The sequence below is a fragment of the Gymnoscopelus braueri genome (genome assembly GCF_963280865.1).
Source record: "Gymnoscopelus braueri genome assembly, chromosome: 19".
NCBI classification, from domain to species: domain Eukaryota; kingdom Metazoa; phylum Chordata; class Actinopteri; order Myctophiformes; family Myctophidae; genus Gymnoscopelus; species Gymnoscopelus braueri.
In genome coordinates this window covers 32,625,248-32,644,189 of record NC_137621.1, presented here as the reverse complement: position 1 = coordinate 32,644,189, position 18,942 = coordinate 32,625,248, and the positions used below count along the sequence as shown (strand labels likewise).

At 42.6% G+C, this 18,942-nt stretch overlaps 1 protein-coding gene across 13 annotated transcripts in view; it reads right to left on the bottom strand.

The window, feature by feature from the left end:
• Positions 1-18,942, bottom strand: part of pacs2 (phosphofurin acidic cluster sorting protein 2) — a 78,595-nt gene that overhangs the window by 19,779 nt on the left and 39,874 nt on the right. For 5 of the 13 annotated variants that reach the window (XM_080415090.1, XM_080415102.1, XM_080415101.1 and 2 more), the window contains 11 exons: positions 10,940-11,027; positions 10,456-10,545; positions 10,180-10,305; positions 7,264-7,426; positions 6,547-6,623; positions 5,260-5,340; positions 3,283-3,351; positions 2,814-2,965; positions 1,360-1,450; positions 922-993; positions 510-634 (listed from right to left, as the gene is read on the bottom strand). In XM_080415090.1, coding sequence (XP_080271216.1) covers positions 510-634; positions 922-993; positions 1,360-1,450; positions 2,814-2,965; positions 3,283-3,351; positions 5,260-5,340; positions 6,547-6,623; positions 7,264-7,426; positions 10,180-10,305; positions 10,456-10,545; positions 10,940-11,027 — 1,134 coding nt within the window. The remainder of the gene's footprint in view (positions 1-509; positions 635-921; positions 994-1,359; positions 1,451-2,813; positions 2,966-3,282; positions 3,352-5,259; positions 5,341-6,546; positions 6,624-7,263; positions 7,427-10,179; positions 10,306-10,455; positions 10,546-10,939; positions 11,028-18,942) is intronic. The other 8 variants (XM_080415098.1, XM_080415091.1, XM_080415093.1 and 5 more) reach the window with 5 other exon arrangements.

The window sequence follows — 18,942 nt, the reverse complement described above, 5'->3', positions numbered from 1 at the left end:
GATCCTGTTGGGACAACTTGGGAGGAGCCATTTTCAGAGCTCTGTTGGCTGCCAGTTGAGGCCAGAGTAGAGCAGCTTGGCTCGATATGGTCCACAAAATAGTTAATTAGAGGGCACCGACCTAGAGTAAGTACCTGAACAACTACTTTCCTAGTGTAGGGGAATCACACAGCCTTTGTACCAGAGCTAGCATAGCTAATCTGCATCCCTGAAGGTGTGGAACAAATTTCATTTTCATTCAAAGGAACAACGGAGGAACAAATGAGGAAAAAACTAATTTAACTGGCAATGGAGGGATAAAACTTGTTTTAGTGTATTGTATTGTTTTGTATGATCTGTATATTTAGTTTATTAGTTTATTTTACAAGCAATGTTGCAAATAATATTGTTGTTGTAAATGCTTATCCTTGAGACCAAGGACCACAATGGAAATAAGTCTGGTACATTTTTGTGCTGTATATCTTTTATTTTATTTACGATACATATGTAAATGATAAATGATAATTTACCTATTAGATGAAATGATGAGGGACTCTGTCTTGGTCATCTTGCCAGTAGGGGGCAGTCTCTCAAGAAACGTGTCCATGGTGTCCATTTCCAGCTCTGTGGTTGGAGTCACTGCCTCTGGTACCTCCTATGGGAGAGCACACAATCAGAGAGAGAGAGAGAGAGAGAGAGAGAGAGAGAGAGAGAGAGAGAGAGAGAGAGAGAGAGAGAGAGAGAGAGAGAGAGAGAGAGAGAGAGAGAGAGAGAGAGAGAGAGAGAGAGGAAGATGGAGTAGTACTTATGATAAGAAACTGTCTTATCTGTGGCAGCCTATTGGAGAAACACGGTGTCTCTTTACCAGCAGTGTAGCATCAAGTACAAAGAACTTGTGTGTCTAAGTAACACAAGGCACTGTTTGTTTTGTCTAATACTCACAAAAGAGACATTATCAGAGACACTGTCCCCCTGGAATTTGGCACCGCCACACTTGGTTTTGTCTGGGTCGTTCTGGAACAGTAACAGGTTACAGAGAACTTGTAATCACCAGGCTAATGACAAAACATACTTCATTGTACAACCAAGTTACTAGCAGAATAACTTTTCCGTAAGTGACGCAGTCAGGCGACAAAGTATAAATGTTAGGTTAGGCTTAAACAGCTTGAATCCCCAGCCTGGCTAGGACAGTCTTTAGAATTCCCTAGCCAGGGGGGTACAGAAGTGAAATGTCTTAAATTTTTTTGTTTACTACTATTATAACCTAAAGTCATTAATATGTACGTGTACTTAAAGGATTAGCATGTAGATTGGCTATTTTTGCAGACTGTTTGTTGACACTAGGGTTCATGTAGTAATATTGTAATATTGGGGTCTCACCGGGCTAGGAGGCTCCCTGTGACTCCGGCTGCTGTGGATACTCCCAATCTCCGTTTGGGAGCTGGAGAGGGAGAGGCCCTCGAAATATGGCCTGAAAACAGGGACATACTTTGAACATGCTGTGATTTAGTGGAATGTGTTACATCATCCCTCACAGCGTTCATAGCATCATTAGTTCAAATCATCAAAAGAGTTCTATTCCAAATTTATACAAAAATCCTCAGTTAATCTTTTAATCAAATATAGAGTGCTGAGATTGTAAAAGCAGTCTAAAATGTAACAGATTTAAACCCTCAACCAGCCATTAAAAATGGCCATGATTTGTATTAACTTTATCATTTTATAAGTCTGTGTTCATGTGAACATTTTGTAATGAAACTCTTCTTGAATTTCTCCCTGGTGGATCTTTTGCGTGCATGCGCACATGCACACACACAGGGCACGCACACACACGCAAACTTATCAAAATGTTGACATTGACTATAGGTCATGCTTACTCGATCTCGCACTTGTTAGTCAATCTGGATATGAGCGTCTGCTAAATGCCTAAAGTGCACATTGGTCAAATCATACAATCTGATTGGCTGACAGATGTGGTATAATAACCATATACCATGGCTATATGAAGTCTAATGTCTTTGCACAGTTCAATATCACTCTGCGGCTAAGAAAAACCTTTAGGCTACAAACTGTAGGTCAAGATGAAACCCACAACAACATTTAAGGTGAATTTCAATCTCTGTGGGAGCTCAACTATGGAGGAGTGGATAGAGTAATGTCTCCAGGGACATGTCACGCCTAAAAAGGACGACACACAGAGCTGAAGAAAAAGGAGATGAACTTGGGGGGAGAGGGGGGGGGGGGGGGGGGTGACAATGCTTTGATGACTGGTGTCAGGAAAAAGGAGAAATATTAATTCAGAATCATCAAAGGACGACAGGTAGATCAGCACAATGAGACTGACGAATTTGAATACAATTATAAATGCAAACATGAAAAGCAAACCACCTTGTTTGTGCAGGCAGTCAGGGACTGCTTTCTTGTAGAAAGTATTCTTGTAATGAAAGTGTTATTAAAAAACAGTTTTAATTGTGCTATGTCTTAATGTCTATGGTTTTTATGTTGCCAACTTTGGTAACCATTTATTAAAAGTAATAACTCACTCCAGGCCATGGTGGATTGTCATTATATCACACCTAAGGGGGTCGGCCATCTGCAAACAACAGCCTTTAGGTGTGATGTAATGACAATAATACGATGCTCTGGAGTGAGTTATTGCTTAATTATACCACTGGTTCTCAACGTCAAATGGACTGTTACGGCTCTGTAACTCTGAGAGACTACAAATGGAACCAAAATGGACCATTTGTACCCTCTCAGAGTTATATACCCTTAAGGGTCCACACCATGACATTGAGAATCAGAGAATTATAGAACGGCTGCGTTCCGCTCACTTGAGTTTAGGTTTTGGGGTGCTGAGGACACTGTCGTCATCATCTAGCTCAGGTCCGCTGTCGCTGGGGTTCTCAAAGTCCAGACTCTCCAGGTCCAAGTCCTCCTCCACTTCAGGAGGAGGCTCTGCTGGATCCTGCTCCGAGTCCAGAACCTACACACACACACACACACACACACACACACACACACACACACACACACACACACCACACCACACCACACCACACCACACCACACCACACCACACCACACCACACCACACACACACACACACACACACACACACACACACACACACACACACACACACACACACACACACACACACACAAATCAAACGCATGCACATATAGTGCATAAGTCATTCTAGTACACAGTGAAATCCCCCATTGTTAATATAACCATTTGTAACACTGAGGATTTTACCGTGTATATATAAAGTAGAAGCAAAAGGAAAATGACACCTACCTCACCCACCTCATCGGTCACCCTGAACCTCTTGAGCAGAGCTACAACCCGTTGCTTAAAGTTCTGCTGCTAAAGAAGAGGACAATGAACACAAGCACGTCAGTCATTTAGTGTACTAGTATCTACATTCTACTAGTTACTTACTTACCTGAGATCAGCTTGTTTTCATACCGGATACAGTATAATACCACAATGACACTGTTCACACTATTTAGAATCTCAAACTCTGTAGTATGTAGTGGTTCTTTATTCATATCCTCTCATCAACCATGAAAAAAAGTGCAGATCCACAATGTCGCATTGTGATGCGTTGGGAGCTTGTAGGTCAGCTATTTTCTCTATTCGTCGTACAAGAAACTAAACTTTAAGTGGTTAATCTGTTTGTTTTGAGAGAAGGCCTTCTTGACTCCCTTGCACAATTACTTACAGTTGTTTATGTTTTTTCGTGTATTTTATATTTCTTTGCACAGTAAGTGCAAACACGTGTGCTTGCACATGCTGGGCAAATACAAGTTAATTAAACTGATTTCCAGTCACTGTTTCAGCAACCCAATGCAGATCAAACCTGCCAAAACCACTGTTCATGGAGAAGCCGCTCCATTTCTGTCATTTTCACTGACCGGCTGGTTGGTTATTGATCCACCTCTCTGTGTGTTCATGTAAATCAATAATCAAGCAACATGCCTCATCTCCTTTCCGGTACATGCATTCTTACTGCTTCCCAGGCTTAATAATAACTACAGTAGCCTATAACAGCCCTGGGCACCAAAACATTAACAAAAATGACTCATCTGTGCTACTTGAATTTGACTTATTAAGCATTTGACCACTGGCAAAAAAAGAACATTACTTGCAAGATTAACTATACACCAATCTCTGTTCATGAATTTTTAATTGTGCTAAACATTTTCAGCTACTATGCTATTGGTGGCATAAGTGTTAGGAATGAACCAAAGTAAAAACAACACAAAATGTGAATGAGCATGGATCCAAGACAAAGAAAACAGTGCACGTAGCCTACAGTACATCCATATACTGTAGAGCACAAACCATACATACACGGTAAAAACTGAGGTTAGTATTGATCAGAGGAAAAATAATATCCACATGATGGATCTTCTCTGCCCAGTATGCTTTAATCGTGTAGTTTACTTGTGTAGCAAAGCCTATTGGGAGCTACATCCAATGTGTGGGCAATCGTTGTCTTTGTTCGGAACAGGGTTTGACGCATTCCCTACAGCAGTCAGTGGAATTCAAACTTTTTGTGTCCAAAGCACAGCAATGGGCAAGTCAAAATCTCAAGGCAGACCTGTATTCATAGCTAAAATACCAGTTCTACAAGTTCACAACGTGTCACAATGCGACACATTGTGAGCTTGTAGAACTGGAATCTTCGCGAAATGGAAAGTAAATTTCCATTGGCTGAGAATGATTTAGATGAACAAAATGTGGTGAATGTGGCTGTGATGCTATCTGGTACTGCCCTTCGACCCTGTTAAATGACCACAAGCTAAATCCCACAGACCTTTTAAGTTCTCATTTATATCACATGCAGTTATCTACAATGGTTCCTTATAGCTGAAACACGGGACTCTTTTTAATGAATGAAATGTTATTTTACAGATGTATGGTCAAATCGTCCACGAGTGAATGTTCCATGAGCTTGTAGATCGGCTATTTTTGCACGACACCTTCGCACAACAAAGTATACCATAGGGCAGGGGTCTTCAATGTTTTTCAGTCCAAGGACGCCTCTTTGCAGAAAATAGCCGATCTACAAGCGCACAAAAGTAGATCTGCTATTTTTGGCTAAAGTTCTCCTAAGAATGGGGATGCTAGATTTCAAGTGGTTAATGTAAATAAAGTTCCCATCCCACAAAGATTTGGTGGACCCCCTGTAGTAACCCTAGGGGTCCCGGACCCCCTGTTAAAGACCCCTGCCATGCTTAACCCTCTAGATTTGATTGTGTCACTTACTCTGGTGATGGAACCGGTCCTTACAATGGACCTCCTCTGTTTCTTTGGCTTCCTCACATCATACTCGTCATCTTCAAGATCCTGACAGCACACATGAATGAGAAGGATGCCTGATTAAAGCTTTACCTATAATACATCTGAAATGTATTTTGTCAGGCCATTCAGTGTGATTCTCCAAGAGATCTGGCTGTAATGCAATTGCTTCAACTTCATTTCCTAAAATTCTTAATGTGTTAAGTACTGCACTTTATGTAATTTGAAATCTGCATGCTCCCAGCACTATCCCTCAATGAGACATTAACCCATGTAAATTCCTGACGTGTAGTTAATAATACACCGGTTGAAGTGGTCTAATGATATTATTGTCATGTCCACATTTAAATGATTAACTCTGAACCAAATGAGTCAGTGTCATGAATCATGTATCATCTAATCTCTATTCAATGCTTCTCAAGAACGCTTCTGGCTGATCAGTAAAAAGCCTGTATCATTATTAGCTGTAATGACCTACACGCCGGGACGTTTTGTACCTGCGAATAATTCACCCGAAAACACAGACGTTGTCATATCATTTATTCATCACGCCTCTAGTGTGTAAAGACCTTTAGCCTATATTCTCTGTTGTGTCTCCACTCAATGTCAAGTGTCAACAGGTGTTATTTTACGCCAATAGACCTGCTTCGCACCAGCTCAGCAGGACATCAGGGTTCAAACCCCGGAAGAGTCATATCCAAGACTATAAAAATGGTACCTCCCTGCCTCCCTGCTTGGCACTCAGCATTAAGGGTTGAATTGGGGCTAGTAAGTCCCTGCAACATACTAGCGTCATGTCCAGGGGGTTTACTACATCAAGCTGCCTCACGCTACAGAAACAAGAGATAACCACCTGACCTATTGGCCACATGGCTCAGGAACTGTTGGTGCCTTACTTACTTACGTAACCTGCTTCGATGGAGAATGATCAACTGCTAACATGGAGAATTTGGTATCATTAAACCTTTACGCCATACCTCTCAATAGACAGTTTTCACTGTAAACTCACCTGACCGAATACACCATCATTGCTGGCTGCCTGAATATTGCAGTACCCTGTACATTACTGTGTCTTCGCTCATTTGCTCTGCTCTCAACAGGCATTTGAGCTTAACGCTTGCACAGCAAAATAATCTGTTCCTATATGACATCTACACTGGGCTCCTGAATGTTGTATTATTTGCTGTATCTCTACTACAGTATAACAGTATGGCCCTCAACAGGCATTTTAACAGAAGGCAAATAGAAACTCACCTGCCCCTGTACAGCATCGTCGCTGGCCTCCTGCTCCGAGGAGAAACTCTCGTATTCCTCCTCCGAGTAGTTATCTGCTGCAGAACAGAGACATTAACCTAGATCACGCAAGCTGAGCATGGAGAAGAAATATCATGCATATTTCATCAAGGCTTTAACGTTTGGAGTGCAGCCAGAGTTTGAAACGCACCCTGACATACAGTAGGATATATATATTCACAGCGCTCTATGACATCACTGCCTTGATCTCACTGTCACGTACTTACGGAGCACTTCACTCATTTTCAATCTTATCTTCATATAACTCTCATTATAAGACTCACTCGAGAGGTGGGCTGTGGACATTTCAGAAACCTGCCTACCAATGACATTATCGTTGGGGATTCGAAGCTAATGGAAAACTACATATTGTGTCTTCCCGGAAAGTTAGCATGCTGAACATCTAAAATAAAATACGTTTGAAATCTTGTTCGATCTTGTTTGGTAGGTAGGTCTCTGAACTGACCACAGCCAACCTCTGAGACACAGAGCAAGTAGACAGAAATGGTCTCATCTCATTATGAGCATTAATGAGGACCAACTATATGAAGATAAGGTTGAAAACGGCTGTCGCTATGCCGGTAGAATGGATTGGGTGATTATGATGGACAGCGTGCCTGTCTTTCTTAACCTGTGCTGAGAGGTCAGGGGGGTCTTTATCACACAACCAAAGCGTACCGGAGCATTTGATCTTCTGGCCTCCCTGCAGTGCAGCCTCTTCATGGTCGATAGGCTGACTAGACAAGGAGAAGATCCAGATCTCTGCCACCTTGCCCAGCATGTCCTTCTGGTTGCTGCACAGTGGTAGCACCTGTCCCCCCTCTGTGGGGTGCTGCATCACCTGCGGGTGGGGGCAAACAGAGAGGGAAGGAGGGAGAGGCAGAGGGAGATGGTGATTGAGAGTTTAGAGAATGTGATAAGTGAGGAAGTGGAAGGAAGGAAGAGCATCTGGAGAACTGGTGAAAAACAAACCACTTCCTGCTGGAGATATATAACCATTGTATTAGACAAGGTTACAAGTTTTACTGCATGCGTAATGAACCACTGCTGCAGTAGTTAAATTTGTTCGGGAGGAGTTGTAAAAACAAAGTTGCTTACTGTTCAGTTCAAGCAGGAATTCATTCTACTCTGGTGGTATCTGGTTGAGATTATTTAATAAAGCATTGTCTGCTAGATTAAAGCTTGATAGATGTGGGATAAACACGCAAAGGGATTTTTACTAAAGCATTGTTTTTGTTCATTCAGTATTAATCAAGGATTGACACAAAGTGCCTTGACATTTCAGCGACCTATTTTCCTCCCCAGAATGTTTGGATCAGTTCTCAATTCTGAGAGGTTGGGCCAATGTTAAATTGACTTTCCAGGTGACTGACTGCCTATTTTGGGGCGGTGAAACCGCCCCTATATGTGAGGTTTGGACATTTGCACCCCCCAACCCTGCGCTGTGATTGGCCACCAGTGTACCCCCCTAACCCTGCACCGTGATTGGCCAATCACAGTCTATTCAGGACTGTGATTGGCTAGTGAAACATGACACATGTGCATAGCCCTATAAATAGGACTATGCACTTACAAAAAAACACATTTATGGGTTTTTTTTAGTTAGGGGTGTACAATGGTTGGTCCACAATATTACTTTTCTTTAAGTGAACTTCCATCACTGTGATGACCACTGTGACCACACCGCCCACTTCACACTGGGTGTGATTTTTGGGCGGTGAAACCGCCCCTATATGTGAGGTTTCACATTTGCACCCCCCCAACCCTGCGCTGTGATTGGCCACCAGTGTACCCCCCTAACCCTGCACCGTGATTGGCCAATCACAGTCTATTCAGGACTGTGATTGGCTAGTGAAACATGACACATGTGCATAGCCCTATAAATAGGACTATGCACTTAAAAAAAACACATTTATGTTTTTTTTTAAGTGAATCAAATATCTGACTCCACTGAATCAGTATTGTGATTAGCTAGCAAGACACCGCCCACTTCACACTGGGTGTGATTTTTTATATTTTATCTTACTTTGTCCTGGGATGGATTGCTCAGCAACACCCTGCTTCTTACTGCTACAGTTCCACCACACCTGAATGCTGTCTTGTACATCCATTACAACTCTAGTTATTAGTTGCTGAGCAGCTCCAGTGGAGCAGTAGAGATTTAAGTAGTCTCGTGAGGCCAGCCTTCCAATCTTGTTCCACTACGGATGGAGAAAGAAAGCCTGAGATATGAGGCTAGGATTTAAGTGCCTTGCTCACGGGCACCTTGACAATCGCTCTGAGAGAGGGGACAACATGATTCATTTTCCCTTTCCAGGGTCTAGTGGTGGAATCCTTCTAGACCCTGTCCTCTGCTCTGCTTCACAATTTAAACTAAATCATATCTGGTGTGGATCATCATCTCAGAGACCTTTAGTATTCTTCAGTTGGAGAAGTGCATCCTCTTTCTCCTGCGGTCGTTAAGCACAACTTAACTTAACTCAACAGATTTTATTTGAATATTCTTTTACAGTATCTCTTGCTGAGATATGACCTTAATACAGTAATCCTCACTGAGTTTTGTCAGCCATGTTGGAACTCCACAGCGCAGGAATATCTCTCACACAAACCAATTGTGAAACAGGTGAATACAATTCTTCAATGACTCACCCCTTTGCCAAATGTTTTCTATATTTTAACAAAGTTATGATAGGATGTGTTTGTCCATAGCATAATGTTAAGCCAGAACCATACAGATACTAGCCTCACATCAAATCATGCCAGAGAGTCCTCTCCTGTACTTCCCCTACACTACCTCCTCTCAGATCTTCTCATCATCTTAATAACGAATAAATACAACTGGAATTAGTGGGCCCATCTAATTCAAGGAATTATATTGTTACAGAAGGTTACAGAACTGTATGAGAAAATAACATGACTTGTTCCCATTGGGAATTTTTTGTGTGTTTTTGGAATTCTTTAGACAAACAGAGTAAGAGCTATCTAGACATCGTTCCCCACAAACACAAACTCCACTGTCGTCTCATTATATTTTCACACTAGTCCCTGTCACCAGCAGGCTGTTCGCGTCCAGGCACATCTGTGACTCATGCCATGTAAAGTATCTCTACCCTTAAAGGGATAGTTCACCCCAAAAATGACTTATTTTCTATCGATTACACACCCCATGAAGCCTTGAATTCATGGAGATTTTTTTGTTTTTGTAGCATTCCTAAGCCAATGATTTGATTAGTCATAAAAAATATTGTCTTAGGAAAAGTCATCAACTTATTGGCTTAGGAACGCGAAAAAAAAAACAACTCCATGAATTCAAGTCTCCATGGGGTGTGTAATCGACAGAAAAAAAGTCATTTTGGGGGTGAACTATCCCTTTAAATGTCAGGACAGGCAAAAAGTGTAACAGAAATAGGCTCTCTAGTCTTCTCTGACACACAAGTGGTTTTGTCTTTTGTTTTTTACTGTTAATTGTGTTTACTATTTTTTCCCCTGATGTTTAAATCAAATAAAGACTTGATCGAACAAACAAAAGCACAAGCACAAGATGGTGCTATACAGATCCTAACATGTTTGTTGTTTTGTCAGCTGATGTCATACCTCGGCCATGTCAATAGATCCCACCGCTAGAGTCTTGTAGCCCAGGATAGTCCTGTTCTTGTATCTCTTCCGTCTTTGCAGCATGATCTGCAGCTTATTTCCTTCACGCTTTAGGAAATGTGGGTACTGTGGTCGGACAACAAAAAAAATAAAGAGGAGGATGTTTAACCACATCTCTAAATCACTTGTGATTCAGAGACACTTCCAAAAGTTATTTGTGGAATGCTCTTTGTTGTTTATTACATTTTTCATTATTATAATATTTTTTGTCCTTACCTGCAGGGAAAAAGTGAGGGCCAAATCGGTCTCCACGGATCCACTGGGTGGCAGTACAATCTCATGGGACCTTAAAATTCTCTTGGAGCCCTATGGGAATAGGTTGGCACCTGTGTTAATTGCACTCACTTCCAACCACAGATCAGTTCTGAGGTGAAAGTGCAATAGGAAGATGATGCAAAAGAATAAACACGTTTGGAATGCATTCTGTCTGGGAGGGAGATAATGTGGTTTAGGACTGAATTTGTTTTTGTATGCGTGCGTGCGTGTCAGTGTGTGTGCGTGTCAGTGTGTGTGTGTGTGTGTGTGTGTGTGTGTGTGTGTGTGTGTGTGTGTGTGTGTGTGTGTGTGTGTGTGTGTGTGTGTGTGTGTGTGTGTGTGTGTGTGTGTGTGTGTGTGTGTGTGCGCGCGCGTGTGTGTGTGCGTGCGTGCGTGTAGGCAGGTGTGTGCATGCCCAGTGTGACTGCTCATGGGAATACTGTACCTGGATTTTAACAGCAATGACTACCGATATGAGTTCTTTATCAAGTTCCCTCATCACCACCAGCTTCTTCAGGGTCAAACTGCACAGTCTAGACATGGGGGGGGGGGGTACAAAGATGAAGTGATATGGAAATAAGGACAGAGAAAGACAGGAGACAGAAAGTTAGACAGGAACGAAAGAGAAACAAACAAACAAACAGAGAGAGAGACAGGGATACGGACAGAGGCAGAGAAAGGAGGAGGAATAGGAAGAGAGTGAAAGAGTTATAAACACAGTGGAACAAAGTATGTTACTATGAACAAACAGATGACTCATTGTCAAAGCAAGCAATCCCTCATATTGAACAGAGCACGCTCAACTATTTACAAGTAAGCAAAACACATGGCGACAATCAACAGAGAAGACATCAGGAGTGACCTCTTATCTCTGGGATTCTCAGTGTCAGGAAAACCTTGAGGGTTTATTTAACTCTGAGCATGTATGTAAATTGACCCGCAAGGGTCGGAGGGAAATTTACACTTTTATTTTTCTGTGCAAGATTACCATTATTTCAGAGAAGGGGCCCAAACTACTTCCATAAACCCAATTTTTTAGTTCTTAGTTTTTATCTAGTCTTGTCCAATGTTTCTCGAAACTTGTTAATACAAAATAAAAAGTGAAGTAGCTCAGTAAAATAAAATAAATAAACAAAAAACAAAAGATCAGGTATCTTGGCCGACTGAAGAAGAATTGGCTTCAGAACACAGGAACATTTCCAAAACGCTCCGCTTGTGTCAGACTTGGTACTAACTAAACCAAGGGTGTCTGGGCAGTGAGGCTGCAGCTAAACCTCTCTTTTACTGCCTTCCACTGTCTGCCTCAGGTTTACTGATGCCAGCGAGCAGTGCAGAATAGAGAGTCTAAAAACTGTGTTAGTGGGCAGGCATGTCTGTTTTGTGGGGTCTGGCATTGTTAACGCTGTTGGGGTGAGGGGGTGGCTTTAACAAGCCTGTCACGATTTTTTTAGACACTTCCTCACGAGGAGAACGGGACAAAGACAGGAGGCTATTTCAAAAAGGAGCTATTCTTTTTGAGGCTCTCTATGGTTCTTTTCACTAAATAAGAATAGGGCTGACTGCTTGCATTCTGAAGACCTACTTTAGTTGGCCATTTGTCATCTGCATCCTGCCTCTTGTGTTAGACTGTATTACAGTGTCAGTCGTTAGCATGACATCATTTCCAAATTATTCCAGGCCTTACATGTCATTCAGCAGTGGCCCATCACGGTTTGTTTTCACATAGAATGGGGGGGAAAAATGTGGGTCGAAATACTATTCCCAGTTGGCGCTAACCCAGTGCAGGTCTCTGATCCCATCAGTTGTTCGCATTTGTGTTAATGTTTGTGGATTGTTTGTGTGTGTTTGTGTTTTTGTGTGTGTGTGTGTGTGTGTGTGTGTGTGTGTGTGTGTGTGTGTGTGTGTGTGTGTGTGTGTGTGTGTGTGTGTGTGTGTGTGTGTGTGTGTGTGTGTGTGTGTGTGTGTGTGTGAGAGTGTGTATACGTGCACATGTGTGAGCGAGAGAGAGAGAGAGAAACTCCAGCAGACAGAATACATTAGAAAACGGACAAGGCTTACATCTCATCACTGTTGATGACATCCGTATGATGTAGGTTATGCATAATTTATAGTTAGAGATAGGGCATACACCCAAGAGTCAGGGTACAATGTACCAGAAGCTATGGTAAAAGCTGTAAATAGTATACTAGGCTTAACGGTCTACTGCACTGTCTGATCTGTCCTACTGTACTAATTATCTTGTCCTGTTGTCAGTATGTGTTCCAAAGTTGAGTATGGAGATGTTGAATAGTGAATTTATATAGCGCCTTTTTATCCAAAGCACTTTACAATGTGCATTACATTCACCTAATCACACACCGATGGCAGAGGAAACCATGTAAGGCACCAACCTCCTCATCGGGAGCAGTTAACGGTCCAGTCTTGCTCAAGGACACTTCGACTCTAACACAGGGGGAGCTGGGGATCGAACCGGGAACCTTCCGTTTTCCAAGTGGCCTCTCTACCTCCTGAACCAATGCCGCCCGTCTAACCAAGTCAAATTCATCTTCATAGGCGGCAGGGATTCAGGAGGCAGAGAGGGCTAGAGTGAGTGTGGGACTTGTAAGGGTCGACATGAAGCTCATCCTGGCTTGAGCAAGAGAGTTGTCTCAGCCGTCGGTGTGATTGTATTGCACATTGTAAAGGGCTTTGGATAAAAGCGCTATACAAACCGAAATGCAGACCATTTACCATCTTAGCCGACAGCTTCTGTACTTCTGTACTTTAGTGTAGGCCTTAGTGTAGGCCTACCAATAAAAAGAATGACACAGTTCCCAAAGTCTGTGGTGGTGGGCAGTCTGTTGTTGTTGTTGTTGTTGGTTGTGGTGAATGGGATATCATTCCATATGTTTACACAGCAAGAGCAGAAGAAGTGGGTAACAACTGGTCAGAGTAATGCTCATCAATATTAGGTTGAGAAAGTTGTTTTTAGACTTACACATAAACAAAGGTGGTCTATAATCACATCCCACCACCAGGTACCTACCAAGTCTCCCTCCCAGCTTTCTTAACTGCATAATGACTGACTCTAGTCTAACCCAACTGAAATTCAGTCTCAGTACAGAAAGATATGCATGATGAAGATGACCACCCACTGCCCTTCATGAGGAAAAGTCTCTGGGGGACAGGACACAAACAGATGTGGGCTGAGCTGTAAGACATTACACACAGCGTGGAGAATCCCCACAGGGAGATTCCGCAAGCCTCCAATATCCCATATCCACTGTCATCTATCTGGAATAGAGTCTAAAGCCCCAGAGGGCTTGACCTTGAGCGTAACCTAACACTAGTCTCAAACTAAAACAATTTCCCGAACAGAAAGAGAAAAACACTTGATGGATAGGTGAGGGGGACATACAAACGCTGATCAGTGAAGTTATATCAAGCCTTGACAATCTCTCCAAGGGCTTTTGAAATCACAGGTCGCTGAATAAATGCCCGAGTTGTACAACAGAGGAGCTATCAATCAGCCACTGGAGGAAAGAATAACATTAGGAAAGACAAGGATGACAATAGCATGCTTGAAGAAAAAGCAACGCTAGCAGGGCTTGAATGATGGCCTTTCTCCCTAACGCAGCACAGCCTGAGGAATCTCAGGCACAATGGCCACAACACCAATGAAGGGCTTGCATTGTTTTCCCACCCCGCTCTTGTGCTAAACAATACAGAACGTTCTTGTATCACTTGTTTTATATTCTAACCCCGCTTGCGTTGGTTCCAAGCTCAAAACGGCATCTATTTCTGCACTGATAGTTAGGCTAGGATATTTACTGTAAATATTAGACAGTACACTACTGTCTGCCTTATGGTATACTGTATATTATGTGTATATATATATATACAGTATAGTGTATACAGTATATGTGTGTGTGAGTGAGAGAGAGAGAGAGAGAGAGAGAGAGAGAGAGAGAGAGAGAGAGAGAGAGAGAGAGAGAGAGAGAGAGAGAGAGAGAGAGAGAGTGTGTGTGTGTGTGTGTGTGTGTGTGTGTGTGTGTGTGTGTGTGTGTGTGTGTGTGTGTGTGTGTGTGTGTGTGTGTGTGTGTATATATATATATATATATATATAGTCATTACACCATTGTTTTTGGCAATATTTAGTTTGTTCTTTACCCCTAACAGTATCCGTACAGTACAGTGCATACTCTGCTCAAAGGCAAATGTTAAAATATGGATCCTAATAAAAAACAGTTTTTTTGTAAGAGGATATGTACTGACCCATTTCTCCTTGATTGCCGTAACACACACACACACACACACACACACACACACACACACACACACACACACACACACACACACACACACACACACACACACACACACACACACACACACACACACACACACACACACACACACACACACACACACACACACACACACACACACACAAATACGTGCATGTACCCTCGAAGTCACAAATACACTTGTATTTCACAGACATGCACATGCATTGCACACAGACACAACATTTTATACGGTAAGTGCCATGTACCTATAGTACTGTACATATACAGCCACAGCAGTCAACCTCAACGCACTACAGCAATACACAGTAAAATCCAGAGTGTTACTTTCAATTAGTAACATTTATACACTCTAGAGTTACAAATGGATAAACTAACACTAAGGATTTGACTGTGTGCTGTGACACAAACTCATAACGGGTGCAGAGAGCAGAGGACCTTCAGAATGTTTAGAATGCAATGTGCAGGCCAACAGAAGACAATGGCGAGTCCAGCCTGGGCCCTCTTTAGCTGTTCCCACTCACTGTCCCCCCTTTGATACACAAAGGGTGATTATCATTAGAACAATGTCGCTTAGTCCTGAGGTTTACTCAACAGCTGCTGCCTTTTTCACGTTCCTTCTAAAACTGGAGGACACATACTCACCATCATCTAATGCGTGTGTTCGCTTGTTCGTGCATAAAACTTTTCAAACGCACATGGTTACTGACCCGCACATAGACAAACACACGCGTGCACGTGCGCGCACACACACCCCACACACTGAAAAGTGCACAGCTGCTGTATTGGCACAGCAGCAAAGCAACGTTTCCCTATTCCCCTTTCAGCGGTTCCCCCATGGGACTATTGTCTGAAACGTACTCTGCTGATACAGGCCGCCTGGTGCCTGCAGGGCGGCCTCGCCAGCTTCAGCACACTGCGCGACGTGGTGGCACAGATGCTCTGCAAAAAGGCAGGCAGGAAGGCCTGTAGGCTGGCACAGCAAAGCATCCATCACAGTAAAGGAGAGCACCCTGTGCTGGGTGTAGGGTAGAATAGAGCACAAACCACGAGTAGAGCACCAAGCACACTAGAGTGGAGCGCCACAATGCAGCATCCAGCTGAGTGGAGCAGAGTAGAAGAGACACCGAGACCGCATGTCACACAGGCTAGAGAGGGCTTCAGAATCAACCTGTGAATTAGCCCATGTTGCTTTAAGAAGCACAGCGTTGCTCTGTTCTGTGGCTGACTTTGCACTCAGACACATTATTAAATAGTAACAAGGGAAATCCCCTGCATAAGAATGGCCTCAAACATTTACAAAGATGATCCACGTAGTTGTCTCCACCAGGCCGAAGGCAGGGCGAGACTATGTTTTGCACCCTGTCCGTCCGTCTGTCCAGCCAGCTGGCCCTGGAACTCCGGGCACAAACACAAACAGAGCCACGAGATAGAAAGCCCATTGGACTAAACCAAATTATAAAACAGCAAAAGGAAAACTACCTGACACACTGGAAAGAAGCAACACAAAAGCAGAGTAAACTAGAATGCTATCTGGCCCTAAACAGAGAATACGCAGTGGCAGAATACCTGAGCACCGTGACTGACCCAAAACAAAGAAAAATCTTAACTAGGTACAGACTCAGTGAGCACAGTCTTGCGATCGAGAAAGGTCGTCACAGGCAGACCTGTATCCCGAGAGAAGACAGACTATGCACCCACTGCACACAAAATGAAGTGGAAACCGAGCTACACTTCCTAACCGTCTGTCCATTGTACCAAGACATCAGAGACACATACTTCCCACAGATTACAACCACACACAGAGATTTTGAAAACATGACCAATGACAAAAAACTCCCATATCTGCTGGGCGAAGTACAACAATGTGCAAACACAGCAGCAAGATTCGTGAGTTGCTGTGATAGGAGAAGGATATCAAACGGAACACAACCACCCTAAAGACTAATCATTGTGTATATTCCGGCACTATACCTGCACCCAGTGATCTTGGTACATAGAAATTGATCTATTGAAGATTCTGACTTTCAAATGTACATATTTTTTGTTTTGATTGTATTGCTGTATTGTTGTATTGTGCTTTCTGCTTTGGCAATGTAAACGTATGTTTTCTCATGCCAATAAAGCCCTTTGAATTGAATTGAATTGAATTGTGTGTGTACGTCTGTGAACAGCTAATCTCCGGCACCGTTGGCATGATGGCAGTGAAACTGTGCACACACACTCCCTGGATGCCAGAGCAGAACCTCTGCACCAGGTTTTTCATATTGGCCTCTTATAGCCCCACCAGGAGGCAATTTTTTGCACAAAAGAAAGGTTTGACAGTACTCCTACAGATTTTGTCCAAACATCACGCAAATTGGTACACATTATCTCTATAGTCATTAAACGAGGAAGAGATGCCACTAGTCTCATGGTGGCACTATAACAGGCCGATTCGTTTTTACCTATAACTGTACTGATCTGCGTAAAACTTTGTATGCGCACTCCCTAGAGGCCAAGGAAAAACCTTTGCATTTTTTACATCTGCCTTTTATAGCGCTACCCGGAGGCCGACTTATGTAAAAAAAAAAAATTATATTACTACTTGAGATTTTATCCAAATTTCACGCAGATCGATACCAAGGGGCCAGCCTGACATAATTTACATATGAGGCCAATACGGAAGAGAGACAGTTCATATAAATGGCCAGTAGGTGGCTGCAGGTGTCAGAAAGAATATTCTCTCATTGTAAGCGGATGGGTTTTTGACGAACTTTAGACTAGATTTTCTTACCTTAATAAAAATTGTCATAAATACTATATGCTTCCAGTCGCTAGTTTAAAGTCTCCTTTCAATCATCATGATATGCGTTTTGCTAAATTATGGTCCCATTTATTCTAAAATTTACGATAAAGTAGGCTATGCTCCAGGAGGGGCGGGATGATTTGATTGACAACCTACACAACCAATAGCATTCATTCCCTGCCCCCGCTCTTGACTGACAAGCTACTCAACCAATAGCATTCTTTGGGGATTGTTTTCCGGTTCCCTGGTCACATGTCTGGTCTCAAGCAATAGCGTTTGAGTTCCGGCGTGCCCAATGGTATATATGAAAGATGGCGGATTGCACGTTCCTAAACAAACGGCTTCATTTACAGTCTGTAGAAACCAATGGGTGACGTCACGTTCCCTTCGTCCATTTCTTTTATACAGTCTATGATCGATACACATGATCTCTATAGTCATGTGATCAAGAAAGATCTGATTTAAAGTTTGCAGGAGTGGCCCGTTTTGAACAAAATGCCACAAATCACGAACGCAGCGTCTGATTGCGGTGAAACTTTGCACGGGCATTCGCACTATGTTGAGGAACAAATGCCATCCTTTTAACATTGCCCTATTATAGCGCCACCAGGAGGCCGACTTTTGCAGAACACATTGTTTTTGTTACTCCTACAAATTGTATTCAAACATCACGCAAATCAGTACACATTATCTCTATAGTCAAGTGATCAAAACGGATCCGTCCAATTTTTTATATTCCATCCTGATTGGCGAATTCCGAACATTGCTTGCCCACAATAACCTACCTGACCTGGCGGAGACCTGTGCTCCGAGGAGCACTTTTTCTAGTTATCACTGTATTTGCTCCATCCTAGTGATACATAATGGAGTATTAGTGACGTGCACCTGAGGCAGCCATGGTTGGAGCAGAGTAGAACAGAGTTCTGCTGCAGTAGCACCTTACTCTACAATGGCCTTCGTTCCACTGTTTTACCTACATATACAACTATTGCATGGAACTATATAAGCTGTGTCCCTGGCCTGCACCAATATCTTGGAGACAAACTGGTGAACATGAATTGCACTTGTTAAAAAAAGATGATGATTCTGCTCAGCAAATAGAGGTTGCCTGCAGAAGCACTCTATAAATGTATTGCACTGTATCACTATGAAAAAGTAGTCTTAAGCACATAATATTATGTGTTTAATTAAATCTCTGGCTTACCCAGGCTGTAGCACCACAAGGCAAACAAACTACATGTACTTTTACTACATGTACTAAATGTATATTGTACATTTGTTGTCATTATTTTTCAGCCTCCAGCCATGGCACAACATCACATTATTTACCCTTCCCAAATGCAATATTTGAATAGGAAATTGTCACAAGCTCAA